Here is a 16,089-nt window from a genome sequence, read left to right on the forward strand (position 1 = left end):
TCTGGAATTTTTTCCCAGAAATTTTAATGTATAGGTGATATAAAAATTCTTTTGATTTGTCAAATGCTTACAAAGCCCTGAGCTGCTACATTAATGTTGATTCTTTTATTCCTTTTAGGAGAGTATCTATTGGTATGTATCAAGACTGCCTATACCTTCTGACATATAATTAAGGCTTTTTATATTTTAGCAACCCTCATCTTGTCTTCCACAGATAGGTATTTTTCCCTAGCTACATAAAAATTCCTTTCCCCCAATAGAGCGGCCTTTTGCTATTATCTGACAAATCAGCTTTTAGTATTTTTTTAAATTCTTACCTTCTGTCTTCCAAACAATACTGTGTATTGGTTCAAAGGCAGAGGAATGGTAAGGGCTAGGCAAATGAAATTAAGTGACTTACCTACACTTGGATAATTAAATAAATCATTATCCGATAAGAATGTTATCTAACTTTTTTCATAAAATGCCATGATATTGGAAATTTAAACTGTAGATAACCTAAAGAGTAATGGAAGGACACATGATAGATACAAGATGCTAGAAAATATTACTGACACTGACTTAATTGGAAAAGTATTCTCAAAATAATCATCAAGGGCATTTGTGATATTAAAAGGAAATGCCAATAATGAATTTAAAGTAAAGGAGTATTATGTAGAAAACGCAACTAGTAATATATTAAAAGAACAAAAAAAAAGAGTCTTCAGCACTTGAGATGAATCTATATTGTTAAAGGTAAATTTGAGGGTTTGAGAATGAGTATTTTATATTATAGTGTTCACCAGGGATTTAAATTCAATCCCAATGAAATACTCAAGTCAGTATGGGATTTTATGGTGGTTTATTTACAATAGAAGAAAGAAGGAAGAAGAACGAGAAGAGGGAAAGGGTAGAAGATCTGCTCTGGCCTGGCCTAATCCAAGGGGAGTTCAGAGGCCTCAGCCAAAGGGCCTTCTCAGAAGATTAAATCCAGTTTGGTTTCTAGTCATAAGGCCTCCTCCAAGATAAGGGGCCTCCTTGGAGGCCTTCAGAAGGTCAAGGAAAATGGTAGTCAGCCTTATCACTCACCAAGTCCAATTCAGGAAAATAGCTTCACCTAGACCATGCTACAGAGCCCCATCCAGTAAACTCCAATGCCAAAGTCCACCAAAGCCCCAAGCACACCAAACACCTCCAAAAGCTCCCAAAATCACCAAGGAGAGAGCTCTTCCAGGAAGTGACATGAAATATATAGGCAGTTCTTTACATTACTTCCTGTGTCTCACATTTACCAATGGTGGCTTAAGCTTGGCTTAGGACAGCCCAGTGGGCCAGTCAGTTGTTTCTGATTTGGCACTTGCTAGCACATGCCAGTCATAGGCCATCCTCCCCTAAATTTAATCCTTAAGTGGGGGTATATACATTCCTGATTGCTAGAATTCTAAAGACTAAGCAGAGTGGAGTAAATGTATAATTCACAATATAGAACTGATAGGGAAAAAAAGACAGGGAACTTAAAGAAAAAATTGCATAAAATAATTTATAATTTAAATTGTTTTTAATTTTAAGAGCAATAACTTAATTTAATTAGTGGTAACCCAAAGAAAATGTACATAGATGACTTTCTGTTTGGTTAAGGACCCTGAGTAAAGAAAAAGGCTATTTGTTATGTATTTGTATTTTTGGGAAAAAATATTTTCTCTTAATTTTTTGTCTTTGTCTTTATACATATACATTTGTGAGTCATGAAATACTTAAAATCCTCATATCTAAAATATAAAATAAAAGAAGGCAGAAATTTATATTTAAATATCACAACTTAGCTTCATCATCTCTTATGACCATAGTTAACACATATAACTTCATTCACTGACTTCTTATATCTGTTCTCTTTTGCAGACATTTTCAAAAAAATTGCACACTAAAAAAAAATAATAAAGGCTTTTGTCTTCAAGTAGATACTTTCAAAAAGTTGCAGGTTTTCAGATCTTCTCAGGGTGTTACAACACTTGCTACTAACTTTGTATGATCATAGCATTTGGAGCTGCAAGGTTCACCAGGCTCAGCACCATCATGTAACAGATCAAGGACAGAGAGGTTAAGTGACTTACCTAAGGTCACACAACTAATAAGCAGCAGACTCAGGAGGAGGTGTCAATCCTTTTGATTCCTCTTGTCCAGTACCAGTTAACTGGAAGGCTGCTCTAATAGGAATCTGGGTTAAGAGCCTGAAGATGAATTGCATTTCAGCATGGATAATTAGCATTTTACTAAACCCATTCTATAGTGTAGCCAGAGTGCTACAACAAAATGTGCAACTTTTTCTGGTCTTCTGATTAGTTTCAACTCTATTTAAAGTGTTCTGAATTAATGTTTGATGATATTTTTAATGTACCTGTCTAGATAAATTTAATAATAAATTTAAAACTAAATCACCTATGATTGAATTTATATCTATATGACCTACATTACATTAGAGAACTTGAACATTAAAATAGGAATTAAAATAAATTTTAGTTATATCCTCAATATTTATTACTGATTATGTGCTTCACACATACACACACACATATATAATATTTTTAAAAGGATTTATGAAATTCATTTTTAACTTGAAAGCAGAATAACAAAATTACTAACTAAAATATTTATATGATAACAATGAATAGTATAAAGTAAAAAGTAGGTTTGTTTACTTTGGAGATACTTTATTATCAGCACATTGTTTTTATGAGTATTTTGACATCTTTTGCTCCTTTCCCTTCACATTTTCTTGTATTATCCAATAAATATTTCCATGACTTAATAAGTGTTTATACTGATTTTTGACAGCCAAAATGACATATGAAAATGTTTAAATCTCATCTTTAAAACTCATCCAGATATAAACATTCAGAAACTTGATAAACTATTATCATAGAGCTAATTAAAAAGATAAAATCATATTAAACAACCTAATTTTCCTATCCCAGCACCCCAGGATATAATAATGAAGAGTACCTTTGTTGGTCATCAGATAATCACACATTGCCTTAGCATCTAGAATGTGAAGGATTGGTAGTTCCATGGATAGAATGCTGGGCTTGGAGTCAGGAGGACTTAGCTTCCTGAATTCAAATCTGGCCCCAGAAATTTATTAGCTTTGTGACTCTGGGCAAATCATTTAATTCATCTGCCTTGGAAAGAATGACATATAGAAGATTGATCAACTCTGTGAAAAGCACCTTACTTGGCATTGAGTATATGTACATACATGATCTATTCATTTATGTTCTCTTCTGCCTTGGTGGAAGGAATAACAGCAGAAAGGGAAAAAAAGTAGTAGGCCTGGAGTAGGAAAACTTGAGGTCAGGTCCTATTTTTATCAGTTATAGTGTTTATGATCCCAAATAAGTTACCTAGCTTCTCTGGGCTTCAGTTTCCTAATCTCTAAAATAAGGAAAATGTATGGAATGACTTCTCAGGTCCCTTCCACCTCTGAATCTATGATACTATGAACTCAAGCTACTAACAATTACTTCTGGTTTATTTCCTTAAAAGGCTCTGACTTCTGTTTCACTCTGGGCCATATTTCATATCGCCTAGTCTTGATGACTTCTGCCCTTCTATCAGAGAACTTCATTGTGTTACACAGCCAACATAGCACTTTCCCCCAGTGCATTCCTTCCTTCCTTCCTTCCTTCCTTCCTTCCTTCCTTCCTTCCTTCCTTCCTTCCTTCCTTCCTTCCTTCCTTCCTTCCTTCCTTCCTTCCTTCCTTCCTTCCCTTCCTTCCTTCTTCCCTCCCTCCCTCCTTTCCTCATTGAGTTTTATTTTGAAACCCTTCTTAAAAGATAACTTCTTTAAATAAGGTAAAATGTTCCAACACTCTTATTAGATTTGAGTAGATGCGGCTCTCTACCTAGCAGGCAAGATATGAGTGGTTGTGAATGGGCTCTCTGTGCCTAGACATGTGCTTTTTTATTTTGTATATTTCTTTAATTCTTAATCTTTAATAAACCTCTAAAAATATAATACTTCTAGCAGAAAAACAAATTTTACTGCTACAGCTTTTACTGAACAGAGCAATATTTTCTGTCGTCAACAAGGACCCCAAGAAGAATATTGTTGTTCTCCCTTAAATGTCACTTTAAAAAGTTTTAGTGCTTAGATATTAAAGTATTTCCATGTTACAGGATCCACTGGAGGTTTGTAGTGAACACCTTATTTCAAATATCAAGAATATGGAGAACACATTTTACCTACAATATAAATTTCTCATTGATTCTACTTACATTATTCCTTTCCCTTGTATTCTTTCAACTCCAATTATTCTAAGAGTAAGAACCAACCTGTAAACAACTTAATTAATTGAAAAAACAATATTTAAATGCTCCTGAATTAACTTGTTTTCCAGGAAAAAAAAATTAGTGAGAAAGAAATATATTGCTTTCAGAAATGCTTGTGTTTGCGACCACATGGCTTAATTCTCATTTCACTTCATGTCCAAATCTTACCAAACACAGAATCAATAAATATATTTTAAACAATGAAAAGCAGCAGATGTATACAGGAAATAACAGAAGCCTTTTTTCAAGTTTCAGAATTTGTCTTTACATAGTACATAGTAACTTGATTTCCTCCTTGCACTGAAAAAAATGAAACCATGAATTTTATTTTAATATCATATCATTATCAATATTTTTGATGGTGGTACTGTTGGAAAGCAGGCCAGTCAAACAAACATATTTATAACATTTGATGGAACAAACATTATTTCGTTTCCATAATCTCCACTCCCTCCCCCCTTTCATTGGAGAGAGATGCATTCTTTAAACTTGTCTTCAGGTCTAAGCATAGCCATTATAATTAAGTAACAATCACTTTTATTTTATTCTTATTAAATTGTTATATTTCATCATGCTTATTATTTCTATTATTCTGATAACTGCATCAGTTCAATTTACCTCTTCTACATCTTTGATTTTTTCATATTTGTTATTTCCTATAATTCAATAATATTTCATTTCATTTCACTTATTGATTAAAATTAATTTAGTCTTACCCCAATCAATTGGCACTTATTTTGCTTATAGTTCTTTGTCAGCACACAAATAAATGTTTTGTTATATATGAGATAATTTTATCTGAAGCTTACTTGGACTTTCTGGATGGGATAAAAGTCTCTGGGTTTTTTCATATTGATTTTATCTTCTTTGGGAATGTCCTTATACATTTCTGTTTCTGAAAAGTTTTAAGTTTGTGTTCATTTATCCTTACCAACTTTAATTTTTTAAAATGTAGACGAAGGCCTTTCAAAGTGTTTCTACCATGCAATGGAGGATCTTTTCTTAGAGGGTATTTCTTATGAGTCTATGTCACTTTCTTTTATGTGAATTATCTAATCTCATCACTTTTTCATTAGAGTTTGAAGCTATATGTCATGAGATATCTTTATGAAGAATAAACTACTTGGTCCTATGGTCTATTCTTTGAAACAATGTTATATAATGGAAGACTATCCCTTCAGTTTTGAAGTCTTATTATTACTTGATTTCATCATTTTTTTTCTTTCAAGATAACTGTTTCTGTAAGTATTTTGAATGGCAATCTGTGCTTAGAAGGAATATAATAGCCATATAACATAATCTTGTGTATAATGTTAACTTTCAAATTTCTAGTGGATGAAGCTTTAGTTTTCAGAATCAAGATTTATTTTTAAGATACATTTCCAAAAACAAGAACTATAGAGAACCTTCTTCTTATGTAAAATTTCTATGTGCAACTATGACTAATAAATCTCTTTCCCACTTAAATCTGTTCTCTCCCTACTTTTCCAGTCCCATGGATGATATCAACATATACTTAGTCATTGAGTCTTGAAATCTGGGAGTTATCTTTGGTTGAAATCCTTCTCCTACGATAAGTTGCCATGTTCCTTTAATTTAATTTTGACAGTATGCTACCTCTATGCCCTCTTTCCCACTTATTCTATGGTAGGTAATTTGGTTCAGATTCTCATATCCTCTGGCTAGAATATATTTTAATTGTTTATTAGTCCTTTTTGCTTTCTGTATCTATCTTTCACATTACTTCAAAAATAATCTTCCGAATTCATAAATCTTAGCATATTACTCATGTAAAAAAATCAGTGGATTCTGCAGTGCCCGACTGAGAAGTTAGAAATTCTGTCTTCTAGCAGATACCATCTTCCCCATAAAGGTTTCCAAGTTTTTCTCCTTGCTCTAAATGATATTCCTCTTATCATATTTGCCAGTAGACCACCCTTCTTCTACAATACAAGCAGTTTTGCTATAACTCAATATGTGCTCTCCAAAAGCACGCTGCTATGCCAAATCATACAATAAAATCCAAAGAGCTCATGGGGAAACTATTATTAGTACAATTATAAAAAAATATCCATGACTGATGAAAAACTTATGAGAGGCCCAATTTTTAAAGCACAGTTCTATGTAATTTGAACAGTTAAGAAATACTTAAATACTACAATAGTCGCCACCTTCTTGGCAGCATTAGCAAGTTGGGCAGGTCTCAACTCCCAGTCTGAAGCAGAGGCCATGTTGGAAGGAAATGTAGCTATGGGGGTTGTATGGAGTATTCCTTCTCTGCTCTCAGCTCCCACCGATCTAAAGGATATACAATAAATATGACATTTTACCTTGACAAAGACCTGACGTTTGCTAGTGAGCATCAAAAGGATTGCCCCATTATGAGTTATTGTGAAACAATCCTATTTCTGCATATATCAGTTGAGTTAGAACAAATTCACAGATTATAACAGTACTGACTACTTAATATGTATATTTATTAAAGTTCCTATAAAATTGTAAGCTTACAAAGAACAGGGACTACATTATTTTCCATATACTAAGTGCTTATTAAATGTTTAATTTGTCAAATTATCAAAGGATGATAAAAACCTTTACAATATGGATAATTGGATTCAATAAATATTTATTAATAACCTCCCATGGGAAATCATGATTGTAAGTATTATGAGCCATAAATAAATGAATGGGGAGAAAGGATCCATACTTTCTAATACTTTACTACCTAGAATTATAGATAAGGAATAAACCCAAATAACCATATACAAATTAGAATATGACAAATTAATTGGAAAGACAAAGGTAAGGTACAATAAAACTTGGAGAGAAAGAGAGGACTTCTCCTAGGTATGTGGATTGAAAGAATGTGATTCATGGAATAAATAACAACTGACAAAGGACGGATGTTTCTGAATGCTCATTTTTATATTTAGATTGGATTTATGAACATTATTATGTATTATACATTACTCTTACAGATTCCTACTCTGATGTGTCATTGTTGTTTTGATGAGATTGTGTTTTCTTAAGTGATATGCCCACAGAGTATGAGTTCTAGCAGATGCTCCCAGAACAATTATAGTCTTGGCAAAAGAATGAGTCTACTTATGGAACCTCAGTCAGGATCATACAGGATCTGGCAGCTTCTTCATTGAAGGATCAAAAGACCTGGAATATGATGTTCTGGAAGGCAGGGGGATTGGGTTCATAAACAAGAATTACCTATCCATCAAAATTGACTATATTCTTTCTGAGGAAAATATGATCATTTAATAAAATGGAAGACTTCCAAGTATTCCTGAAGAAATGGCCAGACTTAAATAATACAAATACAAATATAAATTCCGGAGAATCATAAAATGTAAATAAGAAAAAGAGAAAAATTAAGGGACTTAATAAGGTTGAATTGTTTATATTCCTATATGGAAAGATAATATTTGTAACTCTTATTAATTTTTATCATCATAGTAGTAAGAAGAAGTATACACAGATATTGTGTGGCACTAAGCTTTTTTGGGATAATAGTCAAAAACAAAATTTAGGGGTGAAAAATAGGATTGCACTAAGAGAAATGGGAAAAGTAAAATGGGGAAAATTATATCGCATAAAGATGCATGGGTAGATAGGAATCTATTTCATTGTAAGGGAGGATGAAGGTGGTGATGGGTAATACTTAAACCTGACTCTCATTGAATTGACTTAGAGAGAAGAACAGCCAGATTCGTTGTTATAGAATCCTATCATAACCTAGAGAAGTAGAAGGGGAATAAGGAAAGAGTTGTTGGGGAGGGGAGTAATATAAGAGAGGGGTAAAGAGGGAAGTGATTAAAAGCAAAATATTAGTTTGGAGGAAAAGAGTGAAAGGAGAAAGGGCAGGATTAATAGAGGAAAACAAGATGGCGAGAAATACACTGATGGTAATTATAACTATGAATGTAAACGGGATGAACTCACCCATAAAATAGAAACAGAAGAGTGTATTAAAAATAAGAATCTTACCATATGTTGTTTACAAGAAACACATTTAAAGTAGGTAGATACATACAAAGTAAAAGTAAGGGGCTAGAGAAGAATCTATTGGACTTCAACTGAGATAAAAAAAAATGATCCAGAGTAGCTAACATGATATCAGATAAAGCTAAAGCAAAAATAGATACTATTAAAAGAGATAAAGAAGGTAATTACCTATTGACAAAAGGTAGTAAAGTAATATCAGTACTTAACATATATGAAACAAATGGTACAGCATTCAGATTTGTGAAGGAAAAACTGAAGGAACTTAAAGAGGAAATAGACATTAAAATCCTACTAGTGGGGAAACATAATCTTCCCCTATCATAACCAGATAAATCTAACCAAAGAAATAAGAACAAAAAGCAAAGGAAATGAAGGAAACTTTAGAAAAGTTAGATTTTATAGATATCTAAAGAAAATCGAATAGGGATAAAAATGAATATATGTTCTTTACAGAAGCTCATGGCACATAGACAAAAATTAACCATTTACAAGGGCATAGCATAAAACCTTCCCAACCAAAAGCAAAAGAAGAGAAATAATAAATGCAAGTTATTCAAATCATAATATAATAGAAATAGAAATAATAATCCATAATGGTTCATGGAAAGGCAAATTAAAAATTAATTGGAAATGAAGTCATTTAATTCTTAAAAATGAGTGGGTCAAAAAACAAATCATAGGAACAATTACTGATTTAATTGAAGAGAATGACTATGAGAAGACAAAATATCAAACTTTATAGGATACAGCAAAAGCAGTGCTTGGGAAAATGTATATCCCTCAATGCTTTTGGCAACAAAATAGATTTTAAAAATCAATGAATTTGACTTGCAACTAAATATTCTAGAGAAAGAACAAATTAAGAATCCCCAATTAAAAACTAAATTGGACATCCACAAAATCAAAGGAGAAATTAATAAAATAAAATGTTAAAGAACTTTTGGACTAATAAAAAATACTAGTAATTGGTTGCATAAAAAATACTGATTAATTTGATTTAAAAAATGAAAAATAAAAATAAAATTACCAGTATCAAAAATATAAAGAGTAATTTCACCTGCTATGAAGAGGAAATTAAAGCAACCATTAGAGGTTATTTTGCCCAATTACTTAAGAGCAGAAGACCAATGTAATAGGTCTGTAATAGGAAACTGTCCTAGAGGGATGTAAGATGATACAACCCACCTAGGAACTCCCCAATGCCAATAAAGTACAAACCCTTTGGCTTATAAAAACAATGTTTATTTTATAAAGGGAGTAAGGGAAAGTGGTAGATAAGACCCTAACACTCTTAAAAACTATGCTCCACCCAACTTCTAAGTCTTCTGAGAAAGGAGAGCCTTTTTTTTCTTCTCTGGGTCCTGTCTACAGCTCCCTGCTCTACCTAAAAAACCTACACACAAATCTAACCTGATAGGCCCACCAGTGATTAACAAAAGGAAAGAGAAAAGCCTGGATTTGGCTGCACTAAGTGATTCAAATTCCAGATGAAAATCTTTGGATTACCTTAGACCAAGAGGATTTTTGGCAAATGTACCACTGGCAGATGATCTTTGTACTCAGGGAAAATGGTTTCCTCAAAATAAATTCTATACCAATAAATCAACAATTTCTCCATGAAATTTTGACTATCTAGGAAAAATCTCTCAGACCAAACCCTTCTTCCAGTTTGGTGAAAATACAGGCAGAGAGTCAAACCTTCTTCCAGCTTGGTGGAAATCCAAGAAGGAAGTTAGTCAGTTATTGTCAGTTCAAACTCCCACAATTGCTCTCTCCTTCTCAGAATCCTCTCCTAGAGATTGTATCAAAATTCCCCTCTTTTAGCTAATCCCTAACTCATTCTATCCATAATTTATATTCCTACACCAAAAAAAGAGAAAGAAAGTCACAGACCAATTTCCCTAATGAGTATTGATGCAAAATCTTAAATAAAATATGAGGAAAGAGACAACTTAACAATGTATCACAAAAGTATCACACTATGACCACATGGGATTTCTACCATGAACTCAAGGCTTTTTATATTAGGACAGCTGTCAGCAAAATTGTCCATATTAATAACAAAACTAATAGAAATCACATAATTATTTCAATAGATGCAGAAAAAGACTTTGACAAGTACACAATTACTGTGTACAATTTAGATTAGATCTGATTGCAAAAACAAAATCAAGAGAGAAAAGAAAATGAGAGGTATTATTTTATTGAGGGTTTTTTTTCTTCCATTATCAAGTTGTTGACTTTTTTCATGATTTTCATGTATCACTCTAATTTATTTTCCAAATTTTTATTCTACATCTTCTATTTGACTTTTGAAATCTCCCTTGAACTCCTATAAGAATTATTTTTTGGTCTCAAGACTGATTTTTATTTTTTTTGAGCCTTTGGATGGAGCAGTATTAACTTGTTTCACTCCTCCTGGGTTTGTGTTTTGGTCTCTCTTATTACCAAAGTAACCTTCTATGTAGAATTTCTTTTTACCATCTATAAGTGAGAATCCAGGGAATTGCCATACCTTATTCAGTTGCCCCAAAACCTGTTCTGATGGTCCCTGACTTGGCTAATCTATACTGTACCATCACCAGGATACCAAAGACCCCAGTTTGTGAATCTTCTTTTTTTTTTAATTTTCATTATAAAAGTATCTTTGTATTATTTTCCAGTTTATTTTTATTTTAATAACAAATATCCACATAAATTCCCCCAAGTTATATGATCCAAATTGTCTCCCTCTCTACTTCCCTTCCTGCCTCCCATAGCTTCAAGCAATTCAATTTGGGTTATACACGTTTTGTTCCACAAAACCTATCTCCATATTGTTCAGCTTTGTAAGTGAACAAAACCCTCAAAATATATCCAAATATACAAGTAATAAATCATATGCTTTCTTCTGCATTCCTATTCCAACAGTTCTTTCTCTGGTGGTTAGGAAGACTCTACACATAGTAGGCAAGGACACAAGTTGAATATAATGGGATGATATCTACCCCCCCCACCCAAAGAAATTAAGGACTGAGAAAGAGGAATGCACTGGGAAAAGGGGGAAGGGAGAGAAAGAACAGGATAAATTTTCTCACATAAAAGAGGTAGGAAAGACCTTTAACAGTGGAGGTAAAGATGCATGAGATGAAGAGGGAAGTGCTTGGGCCTTACTGTCATTGGGATTGGCTCCAAGATGGATGAAAATACACAATGAATTGGGTATAGAAATATATCTTACCATACAGGAAAGTAGTTGGGAAAGGGATAAGAATTTGTGAAGGGAGACTGATGGAGGAAAAATTAGAGTAGGTGGTGATTAGGAGCAAAACTTTTGAGGATAGACAGGATGAAGGGAGAGAGGGAGTAGGATAAATTTGGATAGGTTAATAGGGTAATAGACAGCAATAATAATGGTGAAAAAATAAGGGGGATGGATGAGTAGTTTTTGTCTATGAGGGAAATAGAATACTATTGTGTTATAAGAAGTGATGAGCAGGAGGATTTCATAAAAACCTGAAAATAGGAACATGAACTGATGGAGTGAAGTGAGAAGAAACAGGAAAACATTGTCCATAGTTACAGTAATTATTATTTGATGAGTAACTGTGAATAACTTAGCGATTCTCAACAGTAGAGGTAATCCATGGTAAAATCAAAGGATTCATCATAAAAATGCCATCTGTTTCTAGAGAAAGAACTCATGAAGTTAGAATTGAGACCAAAGCATAGTATATGTCACTTTCTTCATTTTTTTGGCTTGAATTTTCTTCTACAATGGAATTAACACAGATTTTTTTTTACATGATTGCACATGTAAAATCTAAATCATATTTCTCACCTCAGGGAGGGAAGGGAGGAAGGAAGAAAATTTGGGACTCAAAACTAAAAAAAATGTTAAAAATTATTATTACATGTAACTGGAGAAAACTAAAATATCCAATGGGAAATATAACAATAATGTTAAATTTGATCAACAATGATGAGATCATAAATTTTAGGAGAAGTAGAAAGCAAGCATAAAATTATTATATGAATATAATAAGTTAAATCAAGAATTGCAGAATTGAAATCATTACATTTGCTATCATAAAATGTTTTAATTTCAGTGTCCTCTATTGATTTAGTTACATTATAATTATATCTCGTTCATAAGGAATGTTAACATTTGCAAAGCACAACCCTATGAAGTGCTATTATTATCTCCATTATTTGGATGAGGAATCTGATGCAGAGAAAGGTTAAAAAACTTGTCAACTGCCAAACAGCTCAAGTGTCCAAGGCAGAACATGAATTCAAGTCTTCCTGACTTGAAATCGAACACTTTAACTACTGCATGAGCCACCTAGCTCCCCTTGCTATTATTTTGCCCAAGTTAAACTTATAAATGGCCTTTAAAATTGATGTTTTGATATTCTTAGACTTTGAACAGGAGAGGACCTAAGCAAAATGTTATTTAGTCTGGTTCCTTCAGTGACCCCCACTCAAGCATATGATGGTAACATTTTAACAATCTGTACTCGGAAAAAAAAATTTGCAGAACACACTTTTGAGTTTAATCATCATTATTAACATTTTCTATATCACTTTCTATAATCTATAGAATCAGCAAAGCAACAACTTAAAATATCATTCAGTATTTGCCAATTTCTGAGGTGTAAATGTTCACAATGAAAATTTATCTCCAGCCTATTGTAGATTGGAGTTGCCCCCAGCACACTTCTGCACCTTTCTTCAATGTTAGCCCACTCCTCTCTACCTATTCTCTGTTCTGAACTTGACATCTCCCAAGATACTCCATGAGCTATACATTTCCTCTTTATTGTACATTTTCTCCCATCAAAACTTATGTATATATATATATATATACATATATGTTTATATATGCCATAAGACTTTAGAATTCTTTATGGTAGCTAACTAACGAAATAGCATGGGCATGAGTAATTCATGATCATCATAGATGATGAGGATGTTAAATATTGCAACTAAGAATCCATGCTAGGAAATCATTAAAAACATTTTGTGATTTTATTTTTCAGATAACAAAGGAAGTGTTTCAGATGTAAAAGTCTGGTTTTTCCTAGAAATTAATACCTTTCCTGCACCACCTGTAGAAACAATTGAAGTGACATGTGCCACCTTGGTAAGTCCCCTTAAAATGTCCTAAAAGTGTTATTGTGTCTAAATAAATGATGTTCTTCTTTTACACCCTATATTTTACCTTTGAAAAAATGCCCATGGATACATGATCATTATGGAAAAATTATTAAAATCCTGCTCTTAAAACCGGTAGCATAAGCTTCAGTTGCTTATGCAAAGGGAAAAAAGAACAAACTATTAGCTAAGAAGTGCCATGTAATATTTGACATTCTTTGTTATATTTCTTGAATTTAATTTTCTGAAGCTAACTTAATCTTAGGTTAAGTGCTAGTCTTCATACAACTTCTTTAAAAAAATATATATATATATACATGAAGCAGGAATAAGCTCTCTCTGCATATTTCAATATGAATTTATCCTTTTTACTACATTAGCCATGGCAATTTTGGCCAAAGTTTATTCAGCAGAATTTACAGAAATGTGGTATTTAAGTATCAGTTGTCATTAGTAGGATTAAATGTACATGGATGATTAAAACATTGCTAAATCTTTTCCTTGGATTTTTGAGCAAAGGAAAATGTTCATTTTCTCAAATCTTAAGTCAAGGAAACATGCTTAATTTTTTTTAAAAAAAGAGCTTAAGTTATATTTCTTTTCATGTAACTATGTGGTTTTTTAAATAATCATATAGAAGTATAACATTTTATACAATTGAGCATGTCAATAGGTAATTTTGATTTTACTTGATGTAGGTTCTTCTGTCTTTTGTCCTTGGATGGAATTTTGCATATTCTTATAGTTTAGTAGGCATTATTTTCCATGTTGGCCCAAAGGACCAAAAATATATGTATATGATTTATTAATAAATGTAACTTTTAATTTGTAAATAATATGAAAATATCTTTTATCTTCATGTCTTTTCACACAAAAATCCTCTGAGGTCAGAGTGGATCTCTCCATTCTCTTTATTTTTATCTGCTTCTTCTTTAAATATCAATTCAGGTTCCTTTTCCTCTATGAAGCTTTCTCTCAGTTCTTAGTAGAAGTGTTCCCTCCCTCTTTGAATCTCTCAGAATATATACATATATGTATATATATATATATACACATATATATATTTCTTTTTTAACTTTGTGCATTTAATCATTCTCTAACAAAATTTTTCACACATTTCTCATCTCCCTAATATACTTTCCTTTCAGCAAAACATGATAGACGTCTTATATATTAGAAATTATGCCACTGAGGTTCAAAAAGGTTTAAAAATAAATCCAGAGTAGCAACACATGTAGTAAAATTGGTTTCAAATATTAATCATGATTTAAATGCAGATCATCTGATGTTAATATCAGTATACTCTTTAAGACTACACTGCTTCCCTAAATTGTAATTATGCCTGAGGGACTTTGATTTTTTTCATCTTCAAATCCACAATGAAATATAGAGTAAATGTTTATTTACTTGAATAAAAAGACCTTAGTAATAATTGCTTTATAATGGAATAACGGAATGAAGAAAAATTTTCCCCTGTAAAATGACTATTACTGAGTATTATCATAAATGGTCATCTATTCTTTACTGTTTTTAGGGTAAATTGTTATTTATTTGCATTGTTAACTTTAATTTAGTGAAGATTATTGTTACTGAAAGATAGCATAATTTGGATTGATGGATATGGAGTCAGGAGACCTGTGTTAGGAGATCTGCTACTGACATTTAGTAGCTCTGTGATCCTAAGAAACCAATTCATCTTCGTGAGACTCAATTTCTTCATCATTGGCACAAGAATACTTGTACTACATACCTCATGGAGTTCCTGTAAGGAAAGGGCTTTGTTGTGAGTTGTTACTATTTATATTAATGAAAGGAAGCCTCACATGGGCAACCCAGTCATATATTTGACAGTTAAAATGTGTAATTTTAAGCTGTTCTTTTAACATAACTCTATTTAAGCTACTTTTGCTCTCTTTCTTATTGAAAGCCTATGACAGCATTCTAGAACAATTGTTGCATCATAGGACTTTGAAAATGTTTGCCAAATGGAATTAAAAGGCAAATATACCACTTAAGATACCATTTAATAGAACCTATTTTAGAATAAAATACTGATTTTTTACCTGCTATTCGGCCTATATTTATTACAAAAATCAAGTAATATATCTGTGACATAGAATAGAATTGCAAATAATGTTCCTTAATATGCTATATCAGTCCAGTTGCTGGCAAATTGGTGATAATTTAATGATAAATTTGCTTTTTTTGCCCCCTCCATACTTACTTTGGTAGGAGAGAAAAGTAAGTGGAGATAGCCTGATAATATCCTCTCATGGCTGTTTCCTCCCTGAAGAGAGCATGATGATATGGTTCTGAAGTTCTAGGTTTTTTCTAAATTAATTAATTTAGAATATTTTCCATGGTTGTATGATTTGAATACTTTCCCCTCCTCTCCTTCCTCCCCACTCTCATAGCCAATGAGCAGTTTAACTGTGTTTTGCATGTATTATTGATCAAGACATATTTCCATATTATTAATATTTGTAATAGAGTGATCATTTAGAGTCTACATCCCCAATCATATCCCAATCAAACCATGTGCTTAAGGAAATTATTTTCTTCTGTGTTTCTACTCCCACAGTTCTTTCTCTGGATGTGGGTGGCGTTCTTTTTCATAAATCCTTCAGAATT

General features: G+C 32.4%; 1 protein-coding gene across 4 annotated transcripts in view; it reads left to right on the forward strand.

The window, feature by feature from the left end:
- The window catches only part of CFAP47 (cilia and flagella associated protein 47), an 886,918-nt gene that overhangs the window by 519,459 nt on the left and 351,370 nt on the right, over positions 1 to 16,089 (forward strand). For all 4 annotated transcript variants that reach the window (XM_016433371.2, XM_056826271.1, XM_007493353.3 and 1 more), the window contains one exon: positions 13,344 to 13,447. In XM_016433371.2, the coding sequence (XP_016288857.2) occupies positions 13,344 to 13,447 (104 nt within the window). The remainder of the gene's footprint in view (positions 1 to 13,343; positions 13,448 to 16,089) is intronic.

The sequence above is a fragment of the Monodelphis domestica genome, chromosome 4, assembly GCF_027887165.1.
Source record: "Monodelphis domestica isolate mMonDom1 chromosome 4, mMonDom1.pri, whole genome shotgun sequence".
Classification (NCBI taxonomy): domain Eukaryota; kingdom Metazoa; phylum Chordata; class Mammalia; order Didelphimorphia; family Didelphidae; genus Monodelphis; species Monodelphis domestica.